Source organism: Spea bombifrons, chromosome 2 (genome assembly GCF_027358695.1).
Source record: "Spea bombifrons isolate aSpeBom1 chromosome 2, aSpeBom1.2.pri, whole genome shotgun sequence".
Classification (NCBI taxonomy): Eukaryota; Metazoa; Chordata; class Amphibia; order Anura; family Pelobatidae; genus Spea; species Spea bombifrons.
In genome coordinates this window covers 50,306,375-50,331,709 of record NC_071088.1, presented here as the reverse complement: position 1 = coordinate 50,331,709, position 25,335 = coordinate 50,306,375, and the positions used below count along the sequence as shown (strand labels likewise).

The 25,335-nt window shown below is 39.6% G+C and overlaps 1 protein-coding gene across 1 annotated transcript; it reads right to left on the bottom strand.

Moving 5' to 3' along the window:
* Window positions 1-1,191: 1,191 nt before the first annotated feature.
* LOC128473660 (KRAB-A domain-containing protein 2-like) lies at window positions 1,192-23,950 on the bottom strand. Its single transcript, XM_053455911.1, has 2 exons — window positions 22,461-23,950; window positions 1,192-1,337 (listed from the first exon to the last, which is right to left on the bottom strand). The coding sequence occupies exons 1-2, from the start codon at window positions 23,884-23,886 to the stop codon at window positions 1,192-1,194; spliced, it is 1,572 nt and encodes a 523-aa protein (XP_053311886.1). The 5' UTR covers window positions 23,887-23,950.
* Between the last annotated feature and the right edge of the window lie 1,385 nt (window positions 23,951-25,335).

The following is a 25,335-nucleotide window of genomic DNA, read 5'->3' as shown; positions in this document are numbered from 1 at the left end:
GATCAGCATGGGGAACTTGGTCTGGTTGGTGCTCGGCTAGGGACTTGGATCCCTCTTCTGCACCTTTAAATGCGGTTCTCCAATTTCTCTCGTCTCTCTTTGAGGCTGGAAGAGCTTACCGCACCATCAACGTCTACCGATCGGCGATTTCGGCATCCCATGATGGTCTCAACGGCTGTCCGATTGGACAACACCCTCTGGTTTGTCGCTTGATGAAGGGTGCCAGGCTTTCCAGACCTCCCCGTCCTAGGTATTCGTCCACTTGGGATGTTTCTTGTGTTCTCTCATTTTTAGCGTCTTGGCCTCCTAATGAGTCCCTTCCTCTCAAGGACTTGTCGGCTAAATTACTTACCTTGCTGTGTTTGGTGTCCTGCAAGAGGGTAGCGGATGTTCGTGCTTTGGATGTTGACAGTCGTTCTTTTGACCCTTCGGGGGTTACTTTTAATATCTCGAGGCGTACCAAGACTTCTATTAAGTCTGTGTCTTATCCGGCTTTTCCTTCTTCTCCTTCGTTGTGTCCTGTGGCTTGTCTTAAGGAATATGAGCTGCGCACGGCGCATTTGCGATCCTCGTCTCATCCCAATCTTTTTATATCCTTCAAGGCTCCGTTCGGTCCAGTTTCCTCTACGACCCTGGCACGTTGGTTGAAGAGGGTGCTGGGTCTTGCTGGGGTGGACACCTCGGTGTTTGGAGCCCATTCTTCTAGGAGTGCGGTTGCCACGAAAGTCATCAGTCTTGGTGGCCGTTTGGAGGATTTGATGAAGGCTGCGGACTGGTCCAGGCCATCTACCTTTAAGGAGTTTTATTTTCGCCCTTCATCGCATATTTTCTCTCCTATTGTTGCTCAGCTTTGAACTTGCAATAGGAGCCTCCGTGTCTTGTCATAAAATTGCATGATTTTACTATTACCATGACGTAAAGTCATGATTTTATTAAAGACACGGAGGCGAGTATTGCTTCCCCCCCTTTTTTCTTCCACTGCGTGGGACTCATTCCCGCCCTATGGGTTATGGTTTGTATGGGGGGCACGTTTATTTATTTCATTGTTTATTATTTGCCTCTTGTGATACGTTGGTCTGTGTGATATTGTGTTTTGTCTTTCATCTAATGCACTTCTTTATTTCTCCGAATATTTCATGCCATTTCTGTGTGTTTGGTTTTCTCCTTTTTCCTGCTTTACATGCACTGGAGTTAACCTGTAGATTTTGTTTTCTTGTTTCCATGCAGTTTGATCTGTTCGTCCGTCTTTTCGCTCCCATCCTGATTTCTACGGATGTTCAAGAGTTTTCGTCTGTTCTCATGTTGGACGGTTTGTTGGTGGAGCTGATCAAGTTCGTCTACCAAAGAAAGAGGATGATTTCCGGCTGGAGACTTGTATTATAATGTATGCTGTGTGATGATTGGCTGTTGGGGCCACATATTGTATTTTGTTTTTCTCTGTTCAAATTTCTTTGCTGCTATTTGTTCCAGTAAAGAAAGAGTTAAGCAATACTCGCCTCCGTGTCTTTAATAAAATCATGACTTTACGTCATGGTAATAGTAAAATCATGCAATTTAACGTGTCAATAAAATTCTGTTAACATTTAGTATAGTTCGTGCTGTTTATTTAAAAATATTATTATTTCCCACAAATAACGTATGATATTTAGCAATTATCAGTTAATGTTCTAAGATAACGGGTCAGTTTAATTTGATCAAGGGCAATATCAACGTACTGAGAGCAACAGCTACATTTGGAACGTTGGAACCAATGGAATGTTCTATCAGGTCTATCACCATAGCAACCATAGGAATGGTCTAAGCAGAAGAACCAGGTCAATGGTTGCCATGGTGATAAGATCAACATTGAAACTTTGCACCAAAAAGGAATCATTTTGTTTTCCGTGTATTCTGCGCGACTTTTCAAGCCAGAAATCAAACGGAACCGAAATATCCATTTATGAAATATTACTTTTTACCTTTTGGGGTTTTTTTTATTAAACAAAAATCCATTTCTGTAAGATTAAGCCAGGCTTTAAGGGACTTGTCTCATTTGTGGTTGGAACTGAAATGATTTAGACCCCGCCCACTTGATGCAGCCACGCCCGCTATTGCATCATCAGCCTCTGTGATGTCATCATAGGAGGTTATATAAAGCAGGTGAAACTCAGTCACTTCTCATTGCTCAGCAGAGCAGGCGAGTGAGAAGATGTTAGATACTCTTCTGATAATCGTGGGGTGCCTCTGCACCTTCACGATGCTTTTATTACTTGTTGGATTAGGAAAACGTAGTGGAGGACGTAAGGCAAATGAAGCCGACCTCTACCTAGAGATTATGTTCGCAATCGAACGCACAAACCACACCATGTTCCAGATACAGACCATAACGGGTCAGTTTAATTTGATCAACGTACTGAGAGCAACTGCTACGTTTGGAACGTTGGAACCAATGGAATGTTCTATCAGTTCTATCACCATAGCAACCATAGGAATGGTCTAAGCAGAAGAACCAAGTCAATGGTTGCCACGGTGATAAGATCAACATTGAAACTTTGCACCAAAAAGGAATCATTTTGTTTTCTGTGTATTCTGCGCGACTTTGGAAGCTAGAAATGAAACAGAACCGAAATATCCATTTATTTATGAAATCTTACTTTTTACCTTTTGGAGGTTTTTTTTTTAACAAAAATCCATTTCAGCAAGATTAAGCCGGGCTTTAAGTGACTTACTTAAAATTGAAATTGATGTTTTAGCTAACTGAAGACTATTTAAAATTATGAAGCGTGGCAGTTAACGTCGTGATGACTCCATTAAAAACTATTTCAGCCAATCAAACATTTTCAGGGGGAGTCTTGTTTTTTTCGAGAGGCTCCAACCGTTCCTTGGCCTCCCCTTATAGACTTTTTACGTAAAAAGTGTGTGTGTGTGTGTGTGTAACAGAACATATACACGTCACAAATTGCATGCATTCTTTTTTCCTTTTGCTACATCATACAGCATAATATACAGAATTATGCTTTCATTATTTTGCTACATTGTAGCGGTTAACAGGTGACTCTGTGAAGCCACAATGTTGAACAAATATGATACAAAGGGTCTCAAAGCAACGCATAGCGCATTTTGCTCTTTTAAATCTAATATTATAGAATCATGGAACCTGCCGACAGATCGGCCCCATTCGGCCCCCGTCTACTCGCCCGTTTCTCCTGCTGTAAAGACTCAAACCTTAATCAGTCGTTGGTCTTGTCTTAGATTCAGGAGCCGTATGTCTATCCCATGCATGTTTAATACCCTCACCTTAATAACATCACTCATCCTAGGATAACTTTTCACTTCCAGCATTATAGATATTACCTATTGCTACTTAGACTCAGGTATCGTCTTCTCCCATGTGCTCCTTTTTGTATTTACATAAAACATTTTCCCCAGTATGTCCCAATATCTAACAAATCAAGTTAAAAAAAGAAAGGAACAGAAACAAAATTTTCTTAAAAGGCCTTTATAAATGTATCCCATACATGTGTTTGTACATACATGTAGATTGAACATGAGGTCTATGTAGGTGACTGTACACAACATATGCCAGGGTCGGCACGCTTAGATGGTGGAATTAAATGCCATAGTAATATGAGGAAAAACTCACATGGAGAAAATATATTTTATATTTATTTGAGGGACTTTGAGAGGTGAGATTGCACCTGTGACATGATCTTGACATGTTGGTAGTTACGCTGACAAGCTGCTCTACCACGCATGTATGGATATGTGGTTGGCCCTCCTGAGCCTGCTTTGCCAACGACTTGTCTCATTTGTGGTTGGAACTGAAATGATTTAGGCCCCGCCCACTTGATTCAGCCACGCCTATTATTGCATCATCTGCCTGTTTGTCTCGCTGGCTACACCATGGAGTCCAAGACCATCATCCTACACTGACCTCCACCAGAGGATTTTCATGTTATCTGTAAACTGAACTTCCAATTTAACGTGTCAATAAAATTCTGTTAACATTTAGTATAGTTCATGCTGTTTATTTAAAAATATTATTATTTCCCACAAATAACGTATGATATTTAGCAATTATCAGTTAATGTTCTAAGATAACGGGTCAGTTTAATTTGATCAAGGGCAATATCAACGTACTGAGAGCAACAGCTACATTTGGAACGTTGGAACCAATGGAATGTTCTATCAGGTCTATCACCATAGCAACCATAGGAATGGTCTAAGCAGAAGAACCAGGTCAATGGTTGCCATGGTGATAAGATCAACATTGAAACTTTGCACCAAAAAGGAATCATTTTGTTTTCCGTGTATTCTGCGCGACTTTTCAAGCCAGAAATCAAACGGAACCGAAATATCCATTTATGAAATATTACTTTTTACCTTTTGGGTTTTTTTTTATTAAACAAAAATCCATTTCTGTAAGATTAAGCCAGGCTTTAAGGGACTTGTCTCATTTGTGGTTGGAACTGAAATGATTTAGACCCCGCCCACTTGATGCAGCCACGCCCACTATTGCATCATCAGCCTCTGTGATGTCATCATAGGAGGTTATATAAAGCAGGTGAAACTCAGTCACTTCTCATTGCTCAGCAGAGCAGGCGAGTGAGAAGATGTTAGATACTCTTCTGATAATCGTGGGGTGCCTCTGCACCTTCACGATGCTTTTATTACTTGTTGGATTAGGAAAACGTAGTGGAGGACGTAAGGCAAATGAAGCCGACCTCTACCTAGAGATTATGTTCGCAATCGAACGCACAAACCACACCATGTTCCAGATACAGACCATAACGGGTCAGTTTAATTTGATCAACGTACTGAGAGCAACTGCTACGTTTGGAACGTTGGAACCAATGGAATGTTCTATCAGTTCTATCACCATAGCAACCATAGGAATGGTCTAAGCAGAAGAACCAAGTCAATGGTTGCCACGGTGATAAGATCAAGTTTGAAACTTTGCACCAAAAAGGAATCATTTTGTTTTCTGTGTATTCTGCGCGACTTTGGAAGCTAGAAATGAAACAGAACCGAAATATCCATTTATTTATGAAATCTTACTTTTTACCTTTTGGAGGTTTTTTTTTTAACAAAAATCCATTTCAGCAAGATTAAGCCGGGCTTTAAGTGACTTACTTAAAATTGAAATTGATGTTTTAGCTAACTGAAGACTATTTAAAATTATGAAGCGTGGCAGTTAACGTCGTGATGACTCCATTAAAAACTATTTCAGCCAATCAAACATTTTCAGGGGGAGTCTTGTTTTTTTCGAGAGGCTCCAACCGTTCCTTGGCCTCCCCTTATAGACTTTTTACGTAAAAAGTGTGTGTGTGTGTGTGTGTAACAGAACATATACACGTCACAAATTGCATGCATTCTTTTTTCCTTTTGCTACATCATACAGCATAATATACAGAATTATGCTTTCATTATTTTGCTACATTGTAGCGGTTAACAGGTGACTCTGTGAAGCCACAATGTTGAACAAATATGATACAAAGGGTCTCAAAGCAACGCATAGCGCATTTTGCTCTTTTAAATCTAATATTATAGAATCATGGAACCTGCCGACAGATCGGCCCCATTCGGCCCCCGTCTACTCGCCCGTTTCTCCTGCTGTAAAGACTCAAACCTTAATCAGTCGTTGGTCTTGTCTTAGATTCAGGAGCCGTATGTCTATCCCATGCATGTTTAATACCCTCACCTTAATAACATCACTCATCCTAGGATAACTTTTCACTTCCAGCATTATAGATATTACCTATTGCTACTTAGACTCAGGTATCGTCTTCTCCCATGTGCTCCTTTTTGTATTTACATAAAACATTTTCCCCAGTATGTCCCAATATCTAACAAATCAAGTTAAAAAAAGAAAGGAACAGAAACAAAATTTTCTTAAAAGGCCTTTATAAATGTATCCCATACATGTGTTTGTACATACATGTAGATTGAACATGAGGTCTATGTAGGTGACTGTACACAACATATGCCAGGGTCGGCACGCTTAGATGGTGGAATTAAATGCCATAGTAATATGAGGAAAAACTCATGGAGAAAATATATTTTATATTTATTTGAGGGACTTTGAGAGGTGAGATTGCACCTGTGACATGATCTTGACATGTTGGTAGTTACGCTGACAAGCTGCTCTACCACGCATGTATGGATATGTGGTTGGCCCTCCTGAGCCTGCTTTGCCAACGACTTGTCTCATTTGTGGTTGGAACTGAAATGATTTAGGCCCCGCCCACTTGATTCAGCCACGCCTATTATTGCATCATCTGCCTGTTTGTCTCGCTGGCTACACCATGGAGTCCAAGACCATCATCCTACACTGACCTCCACCAGAGGATTTTCATGTTATCTGTAAACTGAACTTCCAATTTAACGTGTCAATAAAATTCTGTTAACATTTAGTATAGTTCATGCTGTTTATTTAAAAATATTATTATTTCCCACAAATAACGTATGATATTCAGCAATTATCAGTTAATGTTCTAAGATAACGGGTCAGTTTAATTTGATCAAGGGCAATATCAACGTACTGAGAGCAACAGCTACATTTGGAACGTTGGAACCAATGGAATGTTCTATCAGGTCTATCACCATAGCAACCATAGGAATGGTCTAAGCAGAAGAACCAGGTCAATGGTTGCCATGGTGATAAGATCAACATTGAAACTTTGCACCAAAAAGGAATCATTTTGTTTTCCGTGTATTCTGCGCGACTTTTCAAGCCAGAAATCAAACGGAACCGAAATATCCATTTATGAAATATTACTTTTTACCTTTTGGTTTTTTTTTTATTAAACAAAAATCCATTTCTGTAAGATTAAGCCAGGCTTTAAGGGACTTGTCTCATTTGTGGTTGGAACTGAAATGATTTAGACCCCGCCCACTTGATGCAGCCACGCCCACTATTGCATCATCAGCCTCTGTGATGTCATCATAGGAGGTTATATAAAGCAGGTGAAACTCAGTCACTTCTCATTGCTCAGCAGAGCAGGCGAGTGAGAAGATGTTAGATACTCTTCTGATAATTGTGGGGTGCCTCTGCACCTTCATGATGCTTTTATTACTTGTTGGATTAGGAAAACGTAGTGGAGGACGTAAGGCAAATGAAGCCGACCTCTACCTAGAGATTATGTTCGCAATCGAACGCACAAACCACACCATGTTCCAGATACAGACCATAACGGGTCAGTTTAATTTGATCAACGTACTGAGAGCAACTGCTACGTTTGGAACGTTGGAACCAATGGAATGTTCTATCAGTTCTATCACCATAGCAACCATAGGAATGGTCTAAGCAGAAGAACCAAGTCAATGGTTGCCACGGTGATAAGATCAACATTGAAACTTTGCACCAAAAAGGAATCATTTTGTTTTCTGTGTATTCTGCGCGACTTTGGAAGCTAGAAATGAAACAGAACCGAAATATCCATTTATTTATGAAATCTTACTTTTTACCTTTTGGAGGTTTTTTTTTTAACAAAAATCCATTTCAGCAAGATTAAGCCGGGCTTTAAGTGACTTACTTAAAATTGAAATTGATGTTTTAGCTAACTGAAGACTATTTAAAATTATGAAGCGTGGCAGTTAACGCCGTGATGACTCCATTAAAAACTATTTCAGCCAAACATTTTCAGGGGGAGTCTTGTTTTTTTCGAGAGGCTCCAACCGTTCCTTGGCCTCCCCTTATAGACTTTTTACGTAAAAAGTGTGTGTGTGTGTGTGTGTGTAACAGAACATATACATATTATCAGTTAATGTTCTAAGATAACGGGTCAGTTTAATTTGATCAAGGGCAATATCAACGTACTGAGAGCAACAGCTACATTTGGAACGTTGGAACCAATGGAATGTTCTATCAGGTCTATCACCATAGCAACCATAGGAATGGTCTAAGCAGAAGAACCAGGTCAATGGTTGCCATGGTGGTAAGATCAACATTGAAACTTTGCACCAAAAAGGAATCATTTTGTTTTCCGTGTAGTCTGCGCGATTTTTCAAGCCAGAAATGAAACAGAACCGAAATATCCATTTATGAAATATTACTTTTTACCTTTTGTTTTTTTTTTTATTAAACAAAAATCCATTTCTGTAAGATTAAGCCAGGCTTTAAGGGACTTGTCTCATTTGTGGTTGGAACTGAAATGATTTAGACCCCGCCCACTTGATGCAGCCACGCCCACTATTGCATCATCAGCCTCTGTGATGTCATCATAGGAGGTTATATAAAGCAGGTGAAACTCAGTCACTTCTCATTGCTCAGCAGAGCAGGCGAGTGAGAAGATGTTAGATACTCTTCTGATAATCGTGGGGTGCCTCTGCACCTTCACGATGCTTTTATTACTTGTTGGATTAGGAAAACGTAGTGGAGGACGTAAGGCAAATGAAGCCGACCTCTACCTAGAGATTATGTTCGCAATCGAACGCACAAACCACACCATGTTCCAGATACAGACCATAACGGGTCAGTTTAATTTGATCAACGTACTGAGAGCAACTGCTACGTTTGGAACGTTGGAACCAATGGAATGTTCTATCAGTTCTATCACCATAGCAACCATAGGAATGGTCTAAGCAGAAGAACCAAGTCAATGGTTGCCACGGTGATAAGATCAACATTGAAACTTTGCACCAAAAAGGAATCATTTTGTTTTCTGTGTATTCTGCGCGACTTTGGAAGCTAGAAATGAAACAGAACCGAAATATCCATTTATTTATGAAATATTACTTTTTACCTTTTGGAGGTTTTTTTTTTAACAAAAATCCATTTCAGCAAGATTAAGCCGGGCTTTAAGTGACTTACTTAAAATTGAAATTGATGTTTTAGCTAACTGAAGACTATTTAAAATTATGAAGCGTGGCAGTTAACGCCGTGATGACTCCATTAAAAACTATTTCAGCCAATCAAACATTTTCAGGGGGAGTCTTGTTTTTTTCGAGAGGCTCCAACCGTTCCTTGGCCTCCCCTTATAGACTTTTTACGTAAAAAGTGTGTGTGTGTGTGTGTGTGTAACAGAACATATACACGTCACAAATTGCATGCATTCTTTTTTCCTTTTGCTACATCATACAGCATAATATACAGAATTATGCTTTCATTATTTTGCTACATTGTAGCGGTTAACAGGTGACTCTGTGAAGCCACAATGTTGAACAAATATGATACAAAGGGTCTCAAAGCAACGCATAGCGCATTTTGCTCTTTTAAATCTAATATTATAGAATCATGGAACCTGCCGACAGATCGGCCCCATTCGGCCCCCGTCTACTCGCCCGTTTCTCCTGCTGTAAAGACTCAAACCTTAATCAGTCGTTGGTCTTGTCTTAGATTCAGGAGCCGTATGTCTATCCCATGCATGTTTAATACCCTCACCTTAATAACATCACTCATCCTAGGATAACTTTTCACTTCCAGCATTATAGATATTACCTATTGCTACTTAGACTCAGGTATTGTCTTCTCCCATGTGCTCCTTTTTGTATTTACATAAAACATTTTCCCCAGTATGTCCCAATATCTAACAAATCAAGTTAAAAAAAGAAAGGAACAGAAACAAAATTTTCTTAAAAGGCCTTTATAAATGTATCCCATACATGTGTTTGTACATACATGTAGATTGAACATGAGGTCTATGTAGGTGACTGTACACAACATATGCCAGGGTCGGCACGCTTAGATGGTGGAATTAAATGCCATAGTAATATGAGGAAAAACTCACATGGAGAAAATATATTTTATATTTATTTGAGGGACTTTGAGAGGGGAGATTGCACCTGTGACATGATCTTGACATGTTGGTAGTTACGCTGACAAGCTGCTCTACCACGCATGTATGGATATGTGGTTGGCCCTCCTGAGCCTGCTTTGCCAACGACTTGTCTCATTTGTGGTTGGAACTGAAATGATTTAGGCCCCGCCCACTTGATTCAGCCACGCCTATTATTGCATCATCTGCCTGTTTGTCTCGCTGGCTACACCATGGAGTCCAAGACCATCATCCTACACTGACCTCCACCAGAGGATTTTCATGTTATCTGTAAACTGAACTTCCAATTTAACGTGTCAATAAAATTCTGTTAACATTTAGTATAGTTCATGCTGTTTATTTAAAAATATTACTATTTCCCACAAATAACGTATGATATTTAGCAATTATCAGTTAATGTTCTAAGATAACGGGTCAGTTTAATTTGATCAAGGGCAATATCAACGTACTGAGAGCAACAGCTACATTTGGAACGTTGGAACCAATGGAATGTTCTATCAGGTCTATCACCATAGCAACCATAGGAATGGTCTAAGCAGAAGAACCAGGTCAATGGTTGCCATGGTGATAAGATCAACATTGAAACTTTGCACCAAAAAGGAATCATTTTGTTTTCCGTGTATTCTGCGCGACTTTTCAAGCCAGAAATCAAACGGAACCGAAATATCCATTTATGAAATATTACTTTTTACCTTTTGGGTTTTTTTTTATTAAACAAAAATCCATTTCTGTAAGATTAAGCCAGGCTTTAAGGGACTTGTCTCATTTGTGGTTGGAACTGAAATGATTTAGACCCCGCCCACTTGATGCAGCCACGCCCACTATTGCATCATCAGCCTCTGTGATGTCATCATAGGAGGTTATATAAAGCAGGTGAAACTCAGTCACTTCTCATTGCTCAGCAGAGCAGGCGAGTGAGAAGATGTTAGATACTCTTCTGATAATCGTGGGGTGCCTCTGCACCTTCACGATGCTTTTATTACTTGTTGGATTAGGAAAACGTAGTGGAGGACGTAAGGCAAATGAAGCTGACCTCTACCTAGAGATTATGTTCGCAATCGAACGCACAAACCACACCATGTTCCAGAGACAGACCATAACGGGTCAGTTTAATTTGATCAACGTACTGAGAGCAACTGCTACGTTTGGAACGTTGGAACCAATGGAATGTTCTATCAGTTCTATCACCATAGCAACCATAGGAATGGTCTAAGCAGAAGAACCAAGTCAATGGTTGCCACGGTGATAAGATCAACATTGAAACTTTGCACCAAAAAGGAATCATTTTGTTTTCTGTGTATTCTGCGCGACTTTGGAAGCTAGAAATGAAACAAAACCGAAATATCCATTTATTTATGAAATCTTACTTTTTACCTTTTGGAGGTTTTTTTTTTAACAAAAATCCATTTCAGCAAGATTAAGCCGGGCTTTAAGTGACTTACTTAAAATTGAAATTGATGTTTTAGCTAACTGAAGACTATTTAAAATTATGAAGCGTGGCAGTTAACGCCGTGATGACTCCATTAAAAACTATTTCAGCCAATCAAACATTTTCAGGGGGAGTCTTGTTTTTTTCGAGAGGCTCCAACCGTTCCTTGGCCTCCCCTTATAGACTTTTTACGTAAAAAGTGTGTGTGTGTGTGTGTGTGTAACAGAACATATACACGTCACAAATTGCATGCATTCTTTTTTCCTTTTGCTACATCATACAGCATAATATACAGAATTATGCTTTCATTATTTTGCTACATTGTAGCGGTTAACAGGTGACTCTGTGAAGCCACAATGTTGAACAAATATGATACAAAGGGTCTCAAAGCAACGCATAGCGCATTTTGCTCTTTTAAATCTAATATTATAGAATCATGGAACCTGCCGACAGATCGGCCCCATTCGGCCCCCGTCTACTCGCCCGTTTCTCCTGCTGTAAAGACTCAAACCTTAATCAGTCGTTGGTCTTGTCTTAGATTCAGGAGCCGTATGTCTATCCCATGCATGTTTAATACCCTCACCTTAATAACATCACTCATCCTAGGATAACTTTTCACTTCCAGCATTATAGATATTACCTATTGCTACTTAGACTCAGGTATCGTCTTCTCCCATGTGCTCCTTTTTGTATTTACATAAAACATTTTCCCCAGTATGTCCCAATATCTAACAAATCAAGTTAAAAAAAGAAAGGAACAGAAACAAAATTTTCTTAAAAGGCCTTTATAAATGTATCCCATACATGTGTTTGTACATACATGTAGATTGAACATGAGGTCTATGTAGGTGACTGTACACAACATATGCCAGGGTCGGCACGCTTAGATGGTGGAATTAAATGCCATAGTAATATGAGGAAAAACTCACATGGAGAAAATATATTTTATATTTATTTGAGGGACTTTGAGAGGTGAGATTGCACCTGTGACATGATCTTGACATGTTGGTAGTTACGCTGACAAGCTGCTCTACCACGCATGTATGGATATGTGGTTGGCCCTCCTGAGCCTGCTTTGCCAACGACTTGTCTCATTTGTGGTTGGAACTGAAATGATTTAGGCCCCGCCCACTTGATTCAGCCACGCCTATTATTGCATCATCTGCCTGTTTGTCTCGCTGGCTACACCATGGAGTCTAACACCATCATCCTACACTGACCTCCACCAGAGGATTTTCATGTTATCTGTAAACTGAACTTCCAATTTAACGTGTCAATAAAATTCTGTTAACATTTAGTATAGTTCATGCTGTTTATTTAAAAATATTATTATTTCCCACAAATAACGTATGATATTTAGCAATTATCAGTTAATGTTCTAAGATAACGGGTCAGTTTAATTTGATCAAGGGCAATATCAACGTACTGAGAGCAACAGCTACATTTGGAACGTTGGAACCAATGGAATGTTCTATCAGGTCTATCACCATAGCAACCATAGGAATGGTCTAAGCAGAAGAACCAGGTCAATGGTTGCCATGGTGATAAGATCAACATTGAAACTTTGCACCAAAAAGGAATCATTTTGTTTTCCGTGTATTCTGCGCGACTTTTCAAGCCAGAAATGAAACGGAACCGAAATATCCATTTATGAAATATTACTTTTTACCTTTTGGTTTTTTTTTTTATTAAACAAAAATCCATTTCTGTAAGATTAAGCCAGGCTTTAAGGGACTTGTCTCATTTGTGGTTGGAACTGAAATGATTTAGACCCCGCCCACTTGATGCAGCCACGCCCACTATTGCATCATCAGCCTCTGTGATGTCATCATAGGAGGTTATATAAAGCAGGTGAAACTCAGACACTTGTCATTGCTCAGCAGAGCAGGCGAGTGAGAAGATGTTAGATACTCTTCTGATAATCGTGGGGTGCCTCTGCACCTTCACGATGCTTTTATTACTTGTTGGATTTGGAAAACGTAGTGGAGGACGAAAGGCAAATGAAGCCGACCTCTACCTAGAGATTATGTTCGCAATCGAACGCACAAACCACACCATGTTCCAGATACAGACCATAACGGGTCAGTTTAATTTGATCAACGTACTGAGAGCAACTGCTACATTTGGAACGTTGGAACCAATGGAATGTTCTATCAGTTCTATCACCATAGCAACCATAGGAATGGTCTAAGCAGAAGAACCAAGTCAATGGTTGCCACGGTGATAAGATCAACATTGAAACTTTGCACCAAAAAGGAATCATTTTGTTTTCTGTGTATTCTGTGCGACTTTGGAAGCTAGAAATGAAACAGAACCGAAATATCCATTTATGAAATCTTACTTTTTACCTTTTGGAGGTTTTTTTTAAACAAAAATCCATTTCAGCAAGATGAAGCCGGGCTTTAAGTGACTTACTTAAAATTGAAATTGATGTTTTAGCTAACTGAAGACTATTTAAAATTATGAAGCGTGGCAGTTAACGCCGTGATGACTCCATAAAAAACTATATCAGCCAATCAAACATTTTCAGGGGGAGTCTTGTTTTTTTCGAGAGGCTCCAACCGTTCCTTGGCCTCCCCTTATAGACTTTTTACGTAAAAAGTGTGTGTGTGTGTGTGTGTAACAGAACATATACACGTCACAAATTGCATGCATTCTTTTTTCCTTTTGCTACATCATACAGCATAATATACAGAATTATGCTTTCATTATTTTGCTACATTGTAGCGGTTAACAGGTGACTCTGTGAAGCCACAATGTTGAACAAATATGATACAAAGGGTCTCAAAGCAACGCATAGCGCATTTTGCTCTTTTAAATCTAATGTTATAGAATCATGGAACCTGCCGACAGATCGGCCCCATTCGGCCCCCGTCTACTCGCCCGTTTCTCCTGCTGTAAAGACTCAAACCTTAATCAGTCGTTGGTCTTGTCTTAGATTCAGGAGCCGTATGTCTATCCCATGCATGTTTAATACCCTCACCTTAATAACATCACTCATCCTAGGATAACTTTTCACTTCCAGCATTATAGATATTACCTATTGCTACTTAGACTCAGGTATCGTCTTCTCCCATGTGCTCCTTTTTGTATTTACATAAAACATTTTCCCCAGTATGTCCCAATATCTAACAAATCAAGTTAAAAAAAGAAAGGAACAGAAACAAAATTTTCTTAAAAGGCCTTTATAAATGTATCCCATACATGTGTTTGTACATACATGTAGATTGAACATGAGGTCTATGTAGGTGACTGTACACAACATATGCCAGGGTCGGCACGCTTAGATGGTGGAATTAAATGCCATAGTAATATGAGGAAAAACTCAAATGGAGAAAATATATTTTATATTTATTTGAGGGACTTTGAGAGGTGAGATTGCACCTGTGACATGATCTTGACATGTTGGTAGTTACGCTGACAAGCTGCTCTACCACGCATGTATGGATATGTGGTTGGCCCTCCTGAGCCTGCTTTGCCAACGACTTGTCTCATTTGTGGTTGGAACTGAAATGATTTAGGCCCCGCCCACTCAATTCAGCCACGCCTATTATTGCATCATCTGGCTGTTTGTCTCGCTGGCTACACCATGGGGTCCAAGACCATCATCCTACACTGACCTCCACCAGAGGATTTTCATGTTATCTGTAAACTGAACTTCCAATTTAACGTGTCAATAAAATTCTGTTAACATTTAGTATAGTTCATGCTGTTTATTTAAAAATATTATTATTTCCCACAAATAACGTATGATATTTAGCAATTATCAGTTAATGTTCTAAGATAACGGGTCATTATAATTTGATCAAGGGCAATATCAACGTACTGAGAGCAACAGCTACATTTGGAACGTTGGAACCAATGGAATGTTCTATCAGGTCTATCACCATAGCAACCATAGGAATGGTCTAAGCAGAAGAACCAGGTCAATGGTTGCCATGGTGATAAGATCAACATTGAAACTTTGCACCAAAAAGGAATCATTTTGTTTTCTGTGTATTCTGCGCGACTTTTCAAGCCAGAAATGAAACAGAACCGAAATATCCATTTATGAAATATTACTTTTTACCTTTTGTTTTTTTTTTATTAAACAAAAATCCATTTCTGTAAGATTAAGCCAGGCTTTAAGGGACTTGTCCCATTTGTGGTTGGAACTGAAATGATTTAGACCCCGCCCACTTGATGCAGCCACGCCCACTATTGCATCTGTGATGTCATCATAGGAGGTTATATAAAGCAGGTGAAACTCAGACACTTCTCATTGCTCAGCAGAGCAGGCGAGTGAGAAGATGTTAGATACTCTTCTGATAATCGTGGGGTGCCTCTGCACCTTCACGATGCTTTTATTACTTGTTGGATTAGGAAAATGTAGTGGAGGACGAAAGGCAAATGAAGCCGACCTCTACCTAGAGATTATGTTCGCAATCGAACGCACAAACCACACCATGTTCCAGATACAGACCATAACGGGTCAGTTTAATTTGATCAACGTACTGAGAGCAACTGCTACGTTTGGAACGTTGGAACCAATGGAATGTTCTATCAGTTCTATCACCATAGCAACCATAGGAATGGTCTAAGCAGAAGAACCAAGTCAATGGTTGCCACGGTGATAAGATCAACATTGAAACTTTGCACCAAAAAGGAATCATTTTGTTTTCTGTGTATTCTGCGCGACTTTGGAAGCTAGAAATGAAACAGAACCGAAATATCCATTTATGAAATCTTACTTTTTACCTTTTGGAGGTTTTTTTTAAAAAAAAAAAATCCATTTCAGCAAGATTAAGCCGGGCTTTAAGTGACTTACTTAAAATTGAAATTGATGTTTTAGCTAACTGAAGACTATTTAAAATTATGAAGCGTGGCAGTTAACTCCGTGATGACTCCATTAAAAACTATTTCAGCCAATCAAACATTTTCAATTAAAAAATAAATAAATGAAATAAGATAAAAATCAGGAACTGTTACTGGCTTAAACTGAGAAATAAAGATGTTTGGCTCGGAGACGAGAATTACTCTTGTGGTTTTGTATCGGAATGAGCCACGTTTCTGCAAGATACTTCATTACCTACTTGTAATATACTTCACTGCACTTTATGTTACTGTAATAGACACAGACAATCATTTTTACTGGCTTGATACTTCACATCTAATCCAATAAATCTCTCACTTCCAATATCTGACGCGCGTGGAGAGCGGAATAGAGAAGCTGCTCTGCTGGGATATTTCTAAAGTAACAGAATTTTCAGCAAATCCCGAAACAATGTTTCTAGATATTATCCGTTCCTCCTTCCTTGGAATAACACCACCTGCTCCAAGAGTATGAGTTTTAGAAGGAAACATCTCATCTTCTCCAACAAAGCTTTTACAAAGAGCTCAGAGGCCACCATGGAGAAGCGAAATAGGTCCTGTAGGTCTTGTATAGTTCCGTATATTTCCCTAATATTTGGTCAAAGTTGAGTAGTTTTGAGATGTTTAGAACCTTTGCAGTTGGTGGTTGTCCATCTGACAACTTAGGAGAGCCCTAAAATTTGTCTGTTGTATGAGAACCATGGAGGCCCTAGGGGACCAAAATTCTGGGAGGCTGATCATTTGTATTTCATGTTGAGGATTTTAAGGGTTTATGGTAGGGAGTCGGGAATGTTAAAAAGAGGAGGGGAACGGAGAGGCTGAAGGGCACAACAAGACGCAAAGGAATTAGGGGTCCATTGAAGATGAGACCATCACTGACCAGTGTATAACAGAACATATACATGTCACAAATTTCTTTTTTTCTTGTGCTACATCATACAGGGTAATATCCAGAATTATGCCTTCATTATTGGTACTTCATTTCTTTATTGACTTTTTTAGACTGGTTGTTTTAGTGGACAAAAATATAAAATTCTAAGGATATAAGTAATTATTAAATGCAGATGACGCAGGACGATATATTTTGGGCTTGTGTGACTTTGTTAATGGCTTCACCATGAATGGTAGATTAATGATCTATTTGTTTATCGGGATGAGTTGGAATTAATATCAGAGTCATCTGTAATATGATGAACTACTTTAATTTTTCATTATACATTGTGAGACCGTCCAATAAATCATCTGCACTCTGCGTACAGCGATCACTGCCCGCGTCTGTGGAGGAGTCTCGGAATGGGACCTGTCACGGAAAGGTGTCACATGGTGGAGATGTCTCTCCGGGGTCTAATGTCCAGTTTTAGGGCAAGGCTCAGTAGTAAGACCAGCAGCCAGGAAGTATAGCTGCCAACAGTCCCAACTACTCCGATTGTGCCGTGTCATGGCAGATGTCCTAACTATAGAGGCCGCTTGCAGTTCTGCATGCGCAAACCCCAAATGGAGCTCTAAGTAAACATTGGGAGTTCCAGAGATGGAATGTTTTATGGAAATGTAGGTGTTTTAGCATTAAACATACTGAAAATATATTTAAATAATTTACAATGTACATACCTCCCAACAGTCCCAGACTTCACAGGAAAGTCCTGATTTCTGGGCACTGTCCTGCTTTTGTCATGGACCTGTCAGGGAGATGTTGTGATCGCCACAGACCAGATCAGGGAGCCTTTACAATTAATTGAGGTTGTAGAACAGACCTCCATTGCTGCTGGTCTCCTCATGCCGTTCTGAAACCGAGTGAGGTGAGGATAAGGTAGCTGCTTCTCTGGAACTACCCAGTTCTTCTTGCCCCTCTCCACCTCTTGCGAAGCCCCCCAACACAGATGTCCCACTTTGCACGCCTGTAATGTTAGGGGGTGTGAAAGTAGGGTATCTAGAACAGGTTCAGGTAATAAATCTCCTTTATCTCATGTTTTAGTAATAGATACAAAGTGAATTTTCCCAACGCTAATAACCTCAAGTGCCAGACTTCCAGAATTCTGCTGAATATTTTCATTATGATCAAAATGCCATTATTCTTATTAAAAATCATAATATATTACGCCTTCATCTTCCCTGAACCCAGCGTGTGCACACCCCCCTCTCCGTCATTATATTACTGATGTACGGCACAGTCGGCAAAGTGACCTTTCCATATGTAGGTGCATGCTTTAATCACAAATTGCCCTCCTTGGGGGATTTGTGGAAGAGATCTCGCACCTTAATGTATTTTTAATTGAGTAGCGTGAAGTAATTATGAAATCCCTCATTGTTCAGGTTGTGCGATCGACTGAAGCAAAGAGAATTTATTTAGAAGCCGGATGGACATGCGACCTTCTTGTAACGTGGCCTCAGCGCATTGATCAGTACCTTCACCCCAGAGAGCTTCTGGAGAAGGTTGTGTTGAGGGTATTAAAGTGACCCCTGTAGTCCAAAGACGCTCACACCTCATATCTTTGGCCACCGGTTTGCCAAATAGTTGTTAAAGCTAGCAGTTTAGACCCAGATTACTATATTGACAGATATAGAAGCAAGCTTGGACCGCGCCAGGGGTGAGCCTAGGTTTATTGACCCCTAGTGACAGCAGCCTCCCACACTTTGTAACCAAAACACGCACACACATACTAACACGCAAACTCACTCTAGCACCCACTCATTCTAACAGCGTACACTTACACATACAAACTAACAAATCTCTCCCCTCTCTCTCGCACCACAAACCTTAAGCTCACCCCGACACCATATGCTGACATTCACACATTCATGCTAACACCATACACTTACACACGTACACTCAAACACCATACACACACGCTCACTCTCTCTCTCCCATCATCACTGCTGCTTGCGCAGCTCTCCGCCCCTCTATCTGCACTCTAATTTGTTTCCCCAATACTTGGGAGTAAAAATTCATTTTGGGTCAAAATCCTTATTTATGAGTTAATAGGGGATAGAATGCAAGCTATTTCCTTTAAAGGAACAATTGGTGTTTTTCACAGTTAAGTGACAATGTGCGCGATTCTCTGTCTTAAAATTACTTTTTACTAATCTACATTATTTCACAATCGATCTATTTTTTTTAAAGTTCCATCCTATTTAGTAGAAAAAATAGAAAAAAATCTGACAATGTGACGCGAAATAAGATGCTGGCCGGTACCGCTGTCGGCAAGCGGTTTAAAAGCCCCGTGTTTGACGAACGTGACAAATGAACCGTCGAGCCGGCGCGATCATATAGATTGGCCGGTTTAATGGCTGGAAATCTGAATAGCGCATCCCTGATTAAAGGCCGCATCGACGCGCTATCAATCACAGCGCCTTCTGATTAAGTGGCGCGCCGGTCTTTGTCACTGACTAATGTACTTTTTGGCTGAGAGAAGTCTGATTGCTCCGAGCAATTTCTTAGAATTGATAAGAAAAAAAAAGAAGTCGGAATTATACCTCGGTGTTCCAGACTTCAGCGACGTTCTTTGCACAGGATTAGGCACGGCGGGGGGTTGATTTAACGCCAACTGGAGGCACAGAGTCGTCGGCTAACCCAACAATGGTCGCTCGTACCTCGCAAAAGCAACCGCTTCGTTCGGAGTGCGGATGAAAACACCGCAACGTAATTCCTTGCTTTTCTGAGGAACAGACCCCTGGGGCAGATGTTTACGGATAAAAAAAAAAAAGGTCTACGGCGCTTATAAGGTTTTTTTATTGTTTTACATTGAGACGGATTGGGCTGTTTTGACTTGTAGGGCTCTATTCTTTAGTAGTGATGGCTGTCAAGGTGTGATGAGCTGCATCTCCGTTACATTAAATCAAACATGTTTAGGTTCTTAATTGAACAGTTTTGTCCCCAAAAATGCATAGAAACATAGATCGTCTAGTCCTGTTATTTTCTTTTATGTACCTGCCAATTGTCCCATGTTTTGTTTGGCCAGTCCCTCTGTCAGTAAAGTGACCTTTTGACATGTTGGCAAGCATGATAAGAATTGAAGCCAGGTCATTTCCAGAGAAATCGAGACAATTTTGAGTCATTCTATGTAGAACAAGAGAAAGATATTATCTTGATTAACCCTCTGAGGGCCCTGCTTGAATGCAACGCATTGCTAAAGAGTTAAACTCACCCTTGGGGTCATTTTGTTCCCCCAAAAAAATTTCACCACATGCTCTGGCCGTGGAAATAAAATGGTGACATTTAATGACAGTTAAAAGTGTCTGGCAATTAACCGTTACGCCGTGGATGCCGCCGTGGATGCCGCCGTCAGATGCTGGAACTTGGCCAGAGCAATACTAATTATCACCCGGGAAGCCTTACTTACTAATCAGCGCTCTATAAAGATTAGTCCGTTTCCTGCTGTCACTTGCCTATTAAATGGCATTTAACAATTCAGCCCTGGCCCTTACAAATATATATTCTTCTTTGAAAACACCCGACCTCTCTTTCATTATGGCCGCTCTGGCAGCGTCCTCCAGCCTTTCAAAATTATTAATTTTGTTTGAGACCGAAATAAAGAAAATTGGATTCTAATGGCTGGGGGGGGGCAATTGCCGATTTCCCTATTATTATTATATAAAAAAACGAAAAAGACTGACTTAATAACATATATTTATATGTATATATATATATATACACATTATATATATATTCAAATGTTATATATATATATATATATATATATATAAAAATAAGTGTATTCACATTGTAAAATATATATATATATATATGTTACTGTGAAAGACCGAAATTGGTGAATGTCGACTTTCACCGGTGAATGTCAACACATACCAAATACGTTGGTGAAAGATCGAATATTTCATTTCATGATATTACATTCGGACCCTCACCGGTGTATGTCGACAATCACAGATATGCTCTGGTGGAGGTCAAAAAGAGTACATTCGGACCCTCACCGGTGTATGTCGGAGACAAATAGGCGACTGGCTGTCTCCCGCTGCTGTCAGTCCGTATGCCAAATCCTTTGTTCTGTTGTCAGTCCGTATGCAACTCCCGCCAAATCCTTTGTTCTGCTGTCAGTCCGTATGCCAAATCCTTTGTTCTGCTGTCAGTCCGTATGCAACTCCCGCCAAATCCTTTGTTCTGCTGTCAGTCCGTATGCCAAATCCTTTGTTCTGCTGTCAGTCCGTATGCAACGTTTGATGGTGCGAGTAACGTTTTCTACATTTTTTACGACACCCTTATTTATAATCAATGGATACCGCAGTGAATCGTGATCTTTTTATTGAAAAGTTAAATGCATTAATTGCGGAAAAACGAGAAGACAATTGTTTTTATTTTTCTCAAGAAAAGTACTCTAAAATACTTTCTGAAGTGGTTTCTGCTAAAACTAAGTGCAATACACCTTTGGATTACAGACGATTAAAACGTTTTGATGTTTTAAAAATTAATGATGAAGAGAAGTTAATTGTACCATTAAAACAAGGAGACACGAATATCCAGTATTATGTTACCAATGAGGAATTGTTCAGTATACTATATGAAACTCACACCAGAATAGGCCACGGAGGAAGAACACGTATGCTGAAAGAATTGCAAGTTAAATACAAAAATATTACGTATGAAGTTGTCATGTTGTATTTAAATTTATGCAAACAGTGTCAAATGAAACACAGTGCACCTAAGAAAGGTATTGTTGTGAAACCAATGGTCAGTTCTGAGTTAAACTCAAGATGTCAAGTTGATCTGATAGATCTACAGTCAAACAGCGATGGCGAATATAAATTCATAATGGTTTACCAAGATCATTTAACTAAGTTTGTCCAGCTACGACCTTTGAAAACTAAGAGAGCTGAAGAAGTAGCGCATCACGTTCTTTCAATATTTTTAACATTTGGTGCTCCAGCAATATTGCAATCAGATAATGGTAGAGAATTCAGTAATCAAGTCACAACATTCACATAGTCGCTTGGTGTATGTCCAAAATAATTGCTAAATACCCTTATTTCTTACTTACACCGGCCAATGTCGACATTCACCAAGTACTAATGGTGAATGTCGGAGATTTCTATTTTCTTCTCCGTATTTCAGCGGCGATAAAATATCACAAGGGTGATAATAAAAGGATTCAATTATGTGATTAGAAACTTATTTATTGCAACAACTGAAACTATTATGACATTTTGAATTACACAGAAGTCCCTTGCTTTTGCAACTACATTAACTTATTTATTGCAACAACTGAAACTATTATGACATCTTGAATTACACAGAAGTCCCTTGCTTTTGCAACTGCATTTATTTGTGGAACACTTCCTTTTGCAATGACAGCGTGTATAGCCTTGCCCGCCGCTTCTCGAATTAGCTGCAGCTGCTTCTCTCAGCGAAATTTCTTGAGCCGAAATCTCATTTATGGAAAGTAACTTTTCTTTACAAATTACGAACTGGTTACGTGTGTAAAGCTGCTTGAGGGTACCATTTTTATTTGCCAGTTTATAGAAGTCGGAGTCTTCTATCCCAACAACAACCGCTAACACATTTCGGCTATCTGTACGACCACGGTCGACATCAGGCACTTGTATTCGTACACTATCGCCAATTTGAGCAGGAGGAAATTGTTTTTGTGAGGTGCGTAACATTTTGTTTGCTTGCAGTACAAGATTCTCTTTCGCGGCCGCTCTTTTTATTGAAATTAACTCGTGTTTTCCAGTTAGAGCTTGATGTGGAAACGTAGTAGAATGCAGGTCCTCTTCAATATTTTTCCTTGAAATATGGTTTTCCGAAAGACCACCGCACAAATTTTTTTCAGAAGTATCAACAGTTTCTTCATGCTGTTTTTCGGTTTCACAAGTATTGGCAATTTCTTTGAGTTGTTCTTCGGTTTCAATATTTGCGATTAGTTCGCTAGGCAAAAAAGACGATGCTATGCCTCTTTTAGCCTTAACGCCAAACATGGCTTCATAAGGACTTTGGCGTATTCCTTCGTGGTATGTAGTGTTCTTGGCAAATTGTACAAAGGGTAAACCATCTGACCATTTATTTGTATCGTTATCGTTCATCCATGCGGATAGCATATTCTGTATATCTTGATTGGCCCTTTCAACTGAGCCTTGTGTTTGACTGTGACGAGGCTTTCCATGGACTATCTTAACATCTTTCCACATAGCGCATAGTTCGGATATGACTTGATTACTGAATTCTCTACCATTATCTGATTGCAATATTGCTGGAGCACCAAATGTTAAAAATATTGAAAGAACGTGATGCGCTACTTCTTCAGCTCTCTTAGTTTTCAAAGGTCGTAGCTGGACAAACTTAGTTAAATGATCTTGGTAAACCATTATGAATTTATATTCGCCATCGCTGTTTGACTGTAGATCTATCAGATCAACTTGACATCTTGAGTTTAACTCAGAACTGACCATTGGTTTCACAACAATACCTTTCTTAGGTGCACTGTGTTTCATTTGACACTGTTTGCATAAATTTAAATACAACATGACAACTTCATACGTAATATTTTTGTATTTAACTTGCAATTCTTTCAGCATACGTGTTCTTCCTCCGTGGCCTATTCTGGTGTGAGTTTCATATAGTATACTGAACAATTCCTCATTGGTAACATAATACTGGATATTCGTGTCTCCTTGTTTTAATGGTACAATTAACTTCTCTTCATCATTAATTTTTAAAACATCAAAACGTTTTAATCGTCTGTAATCCAAAGGTGTATTGCACTTAGTTTTAGCAGAAACCACTTCAGAAAGTATTTTAGAGTACTTTTCTTGAGAAAAATAAAAACAATTGTCTTCTCGTTTTTCCGCAATTAATGCATTTAACTTTTCAATAAAAAGATCACGATTCACTGCGGTATCCATTGATTATAAATAAGGGTGTCGTAAAAAATGTAGAAAACGTTACTCGCACCATCAAACGTTGCATACGGACTGACAGCAGAACAAAGGATTTGGCATACGGACTGACAGCAGAACAAAGGATTTGGCGGGAGTTGCATACGGACTGACAGCAGAACAAAGGATTTGGCATACGGACTGACAGCAGAACAAAGGATTTGGCGGGAGTTGCATACGGACTGACAGCAGAACAAAGGATTTGGCATACGGACTGACAGCAGCGGGAGACAGCCAGTCGCCTATTTGTCTCCGACATACACCGGTGAGGGTCCGAATGTACTCTTTTTGACCTCCACCAGAGCATATCTGTGATTGTCGACATACACCGGTGAGGGTCCGAATGTAATATCATGAAATGAAATATTCGATCTTTCACCAACGTATTTGGTATGTGTTGACATTCACCGGTGAAAGTCGACATTCACCAATTTCGGTCTTTCACAGTAACATATATAAATATACTATAATATACTATAATATTACATTTCACGAGATATAATTACATATTATGTGTGTGTATATGTGCATGTGTATATATATATATATATATATATATATATATATATATATATATATATACACACTCATTACCTCTAGAATTTACTATAAAAAAATTAGATTTGATTAGATTTGTTTGGTTGTGGCAAAAAGAGCATCTTTTAATCAATTTCCTCCCACAATTTCTCACAATGGCCGTCTGACCCAATCCACAGCAATCAGCAGCTTAACAATATGGGAGAGATAACCTAATGAGGAGGAATAATCGTGCAGATCCTGCTTCCATGGTACCCCTAATCTTCCCAGTATGCATCAGACCTCTTCCCGATCCGCCGTTTTTACGTATGTTTTTGCCTTTGTAGCTTGTTTTATTAGCGATCTGTAATTCAGGAAAGGTGACATGTTTAGACACCTGCCCTTAATGATAAAATAACCGGGGAAAAAACATTTTTAAGGCTAATTCTAAGTTAATTGCTTATTAGTCTTGGTGGTTAGAAATGTAGCTGCAGGGGGTCTCGCCTGCTGTGGGATCTTAGCCGTCTTCTCCTCTGGGGTAAGAAGGTCACAAGGATGGTGAGGGGACGTAGATAAGACTTTGGAGGCTGCAGGGAGGTTCTCGGCCTCCGTAACGTTGTGAAGGTGCTGGGCGTTGCTGTCGATGGAGTCCATTGAGGTTACTCATCGGGGTGAGGGGTCGTTGGATGACCCGAGTCAAGTGGCCTTCATCGCACTCTTCATCATGTCGCTCTTCATACAGCCGCACTCTTTAGCAAATTCTGCTGCCCTTAGGGCTCGCCTTCATCAGCCCCTCGCCCTCTGACTCTCCTCGGCTTTCACCATAACTTGCTTAATCACGAGAAATAGTTCCTGTTTTTTAACCATAATGTTACATTCTTTCTAATCAAACCCCCGCTC

What these genes read in the sequence shown, in the direction of transcription:
- LOC128473660 (XM_053455911.1), bottom strand. Translation starts at nt 23,886, where the DNA reads ATGGATACCGCAGTGAATCGTGATCTTTTTATTGAAAAGTTAAATGCA. An exon ending in CCTCAAGCAGCTTTACACAC is followed by an intron (nt 1,338 to 22,460) that starts GTAACCAGTTCG and finishes TTTCTTTGGTAG; the next exon opens with ACGAACTTGATCAGCTCCAC.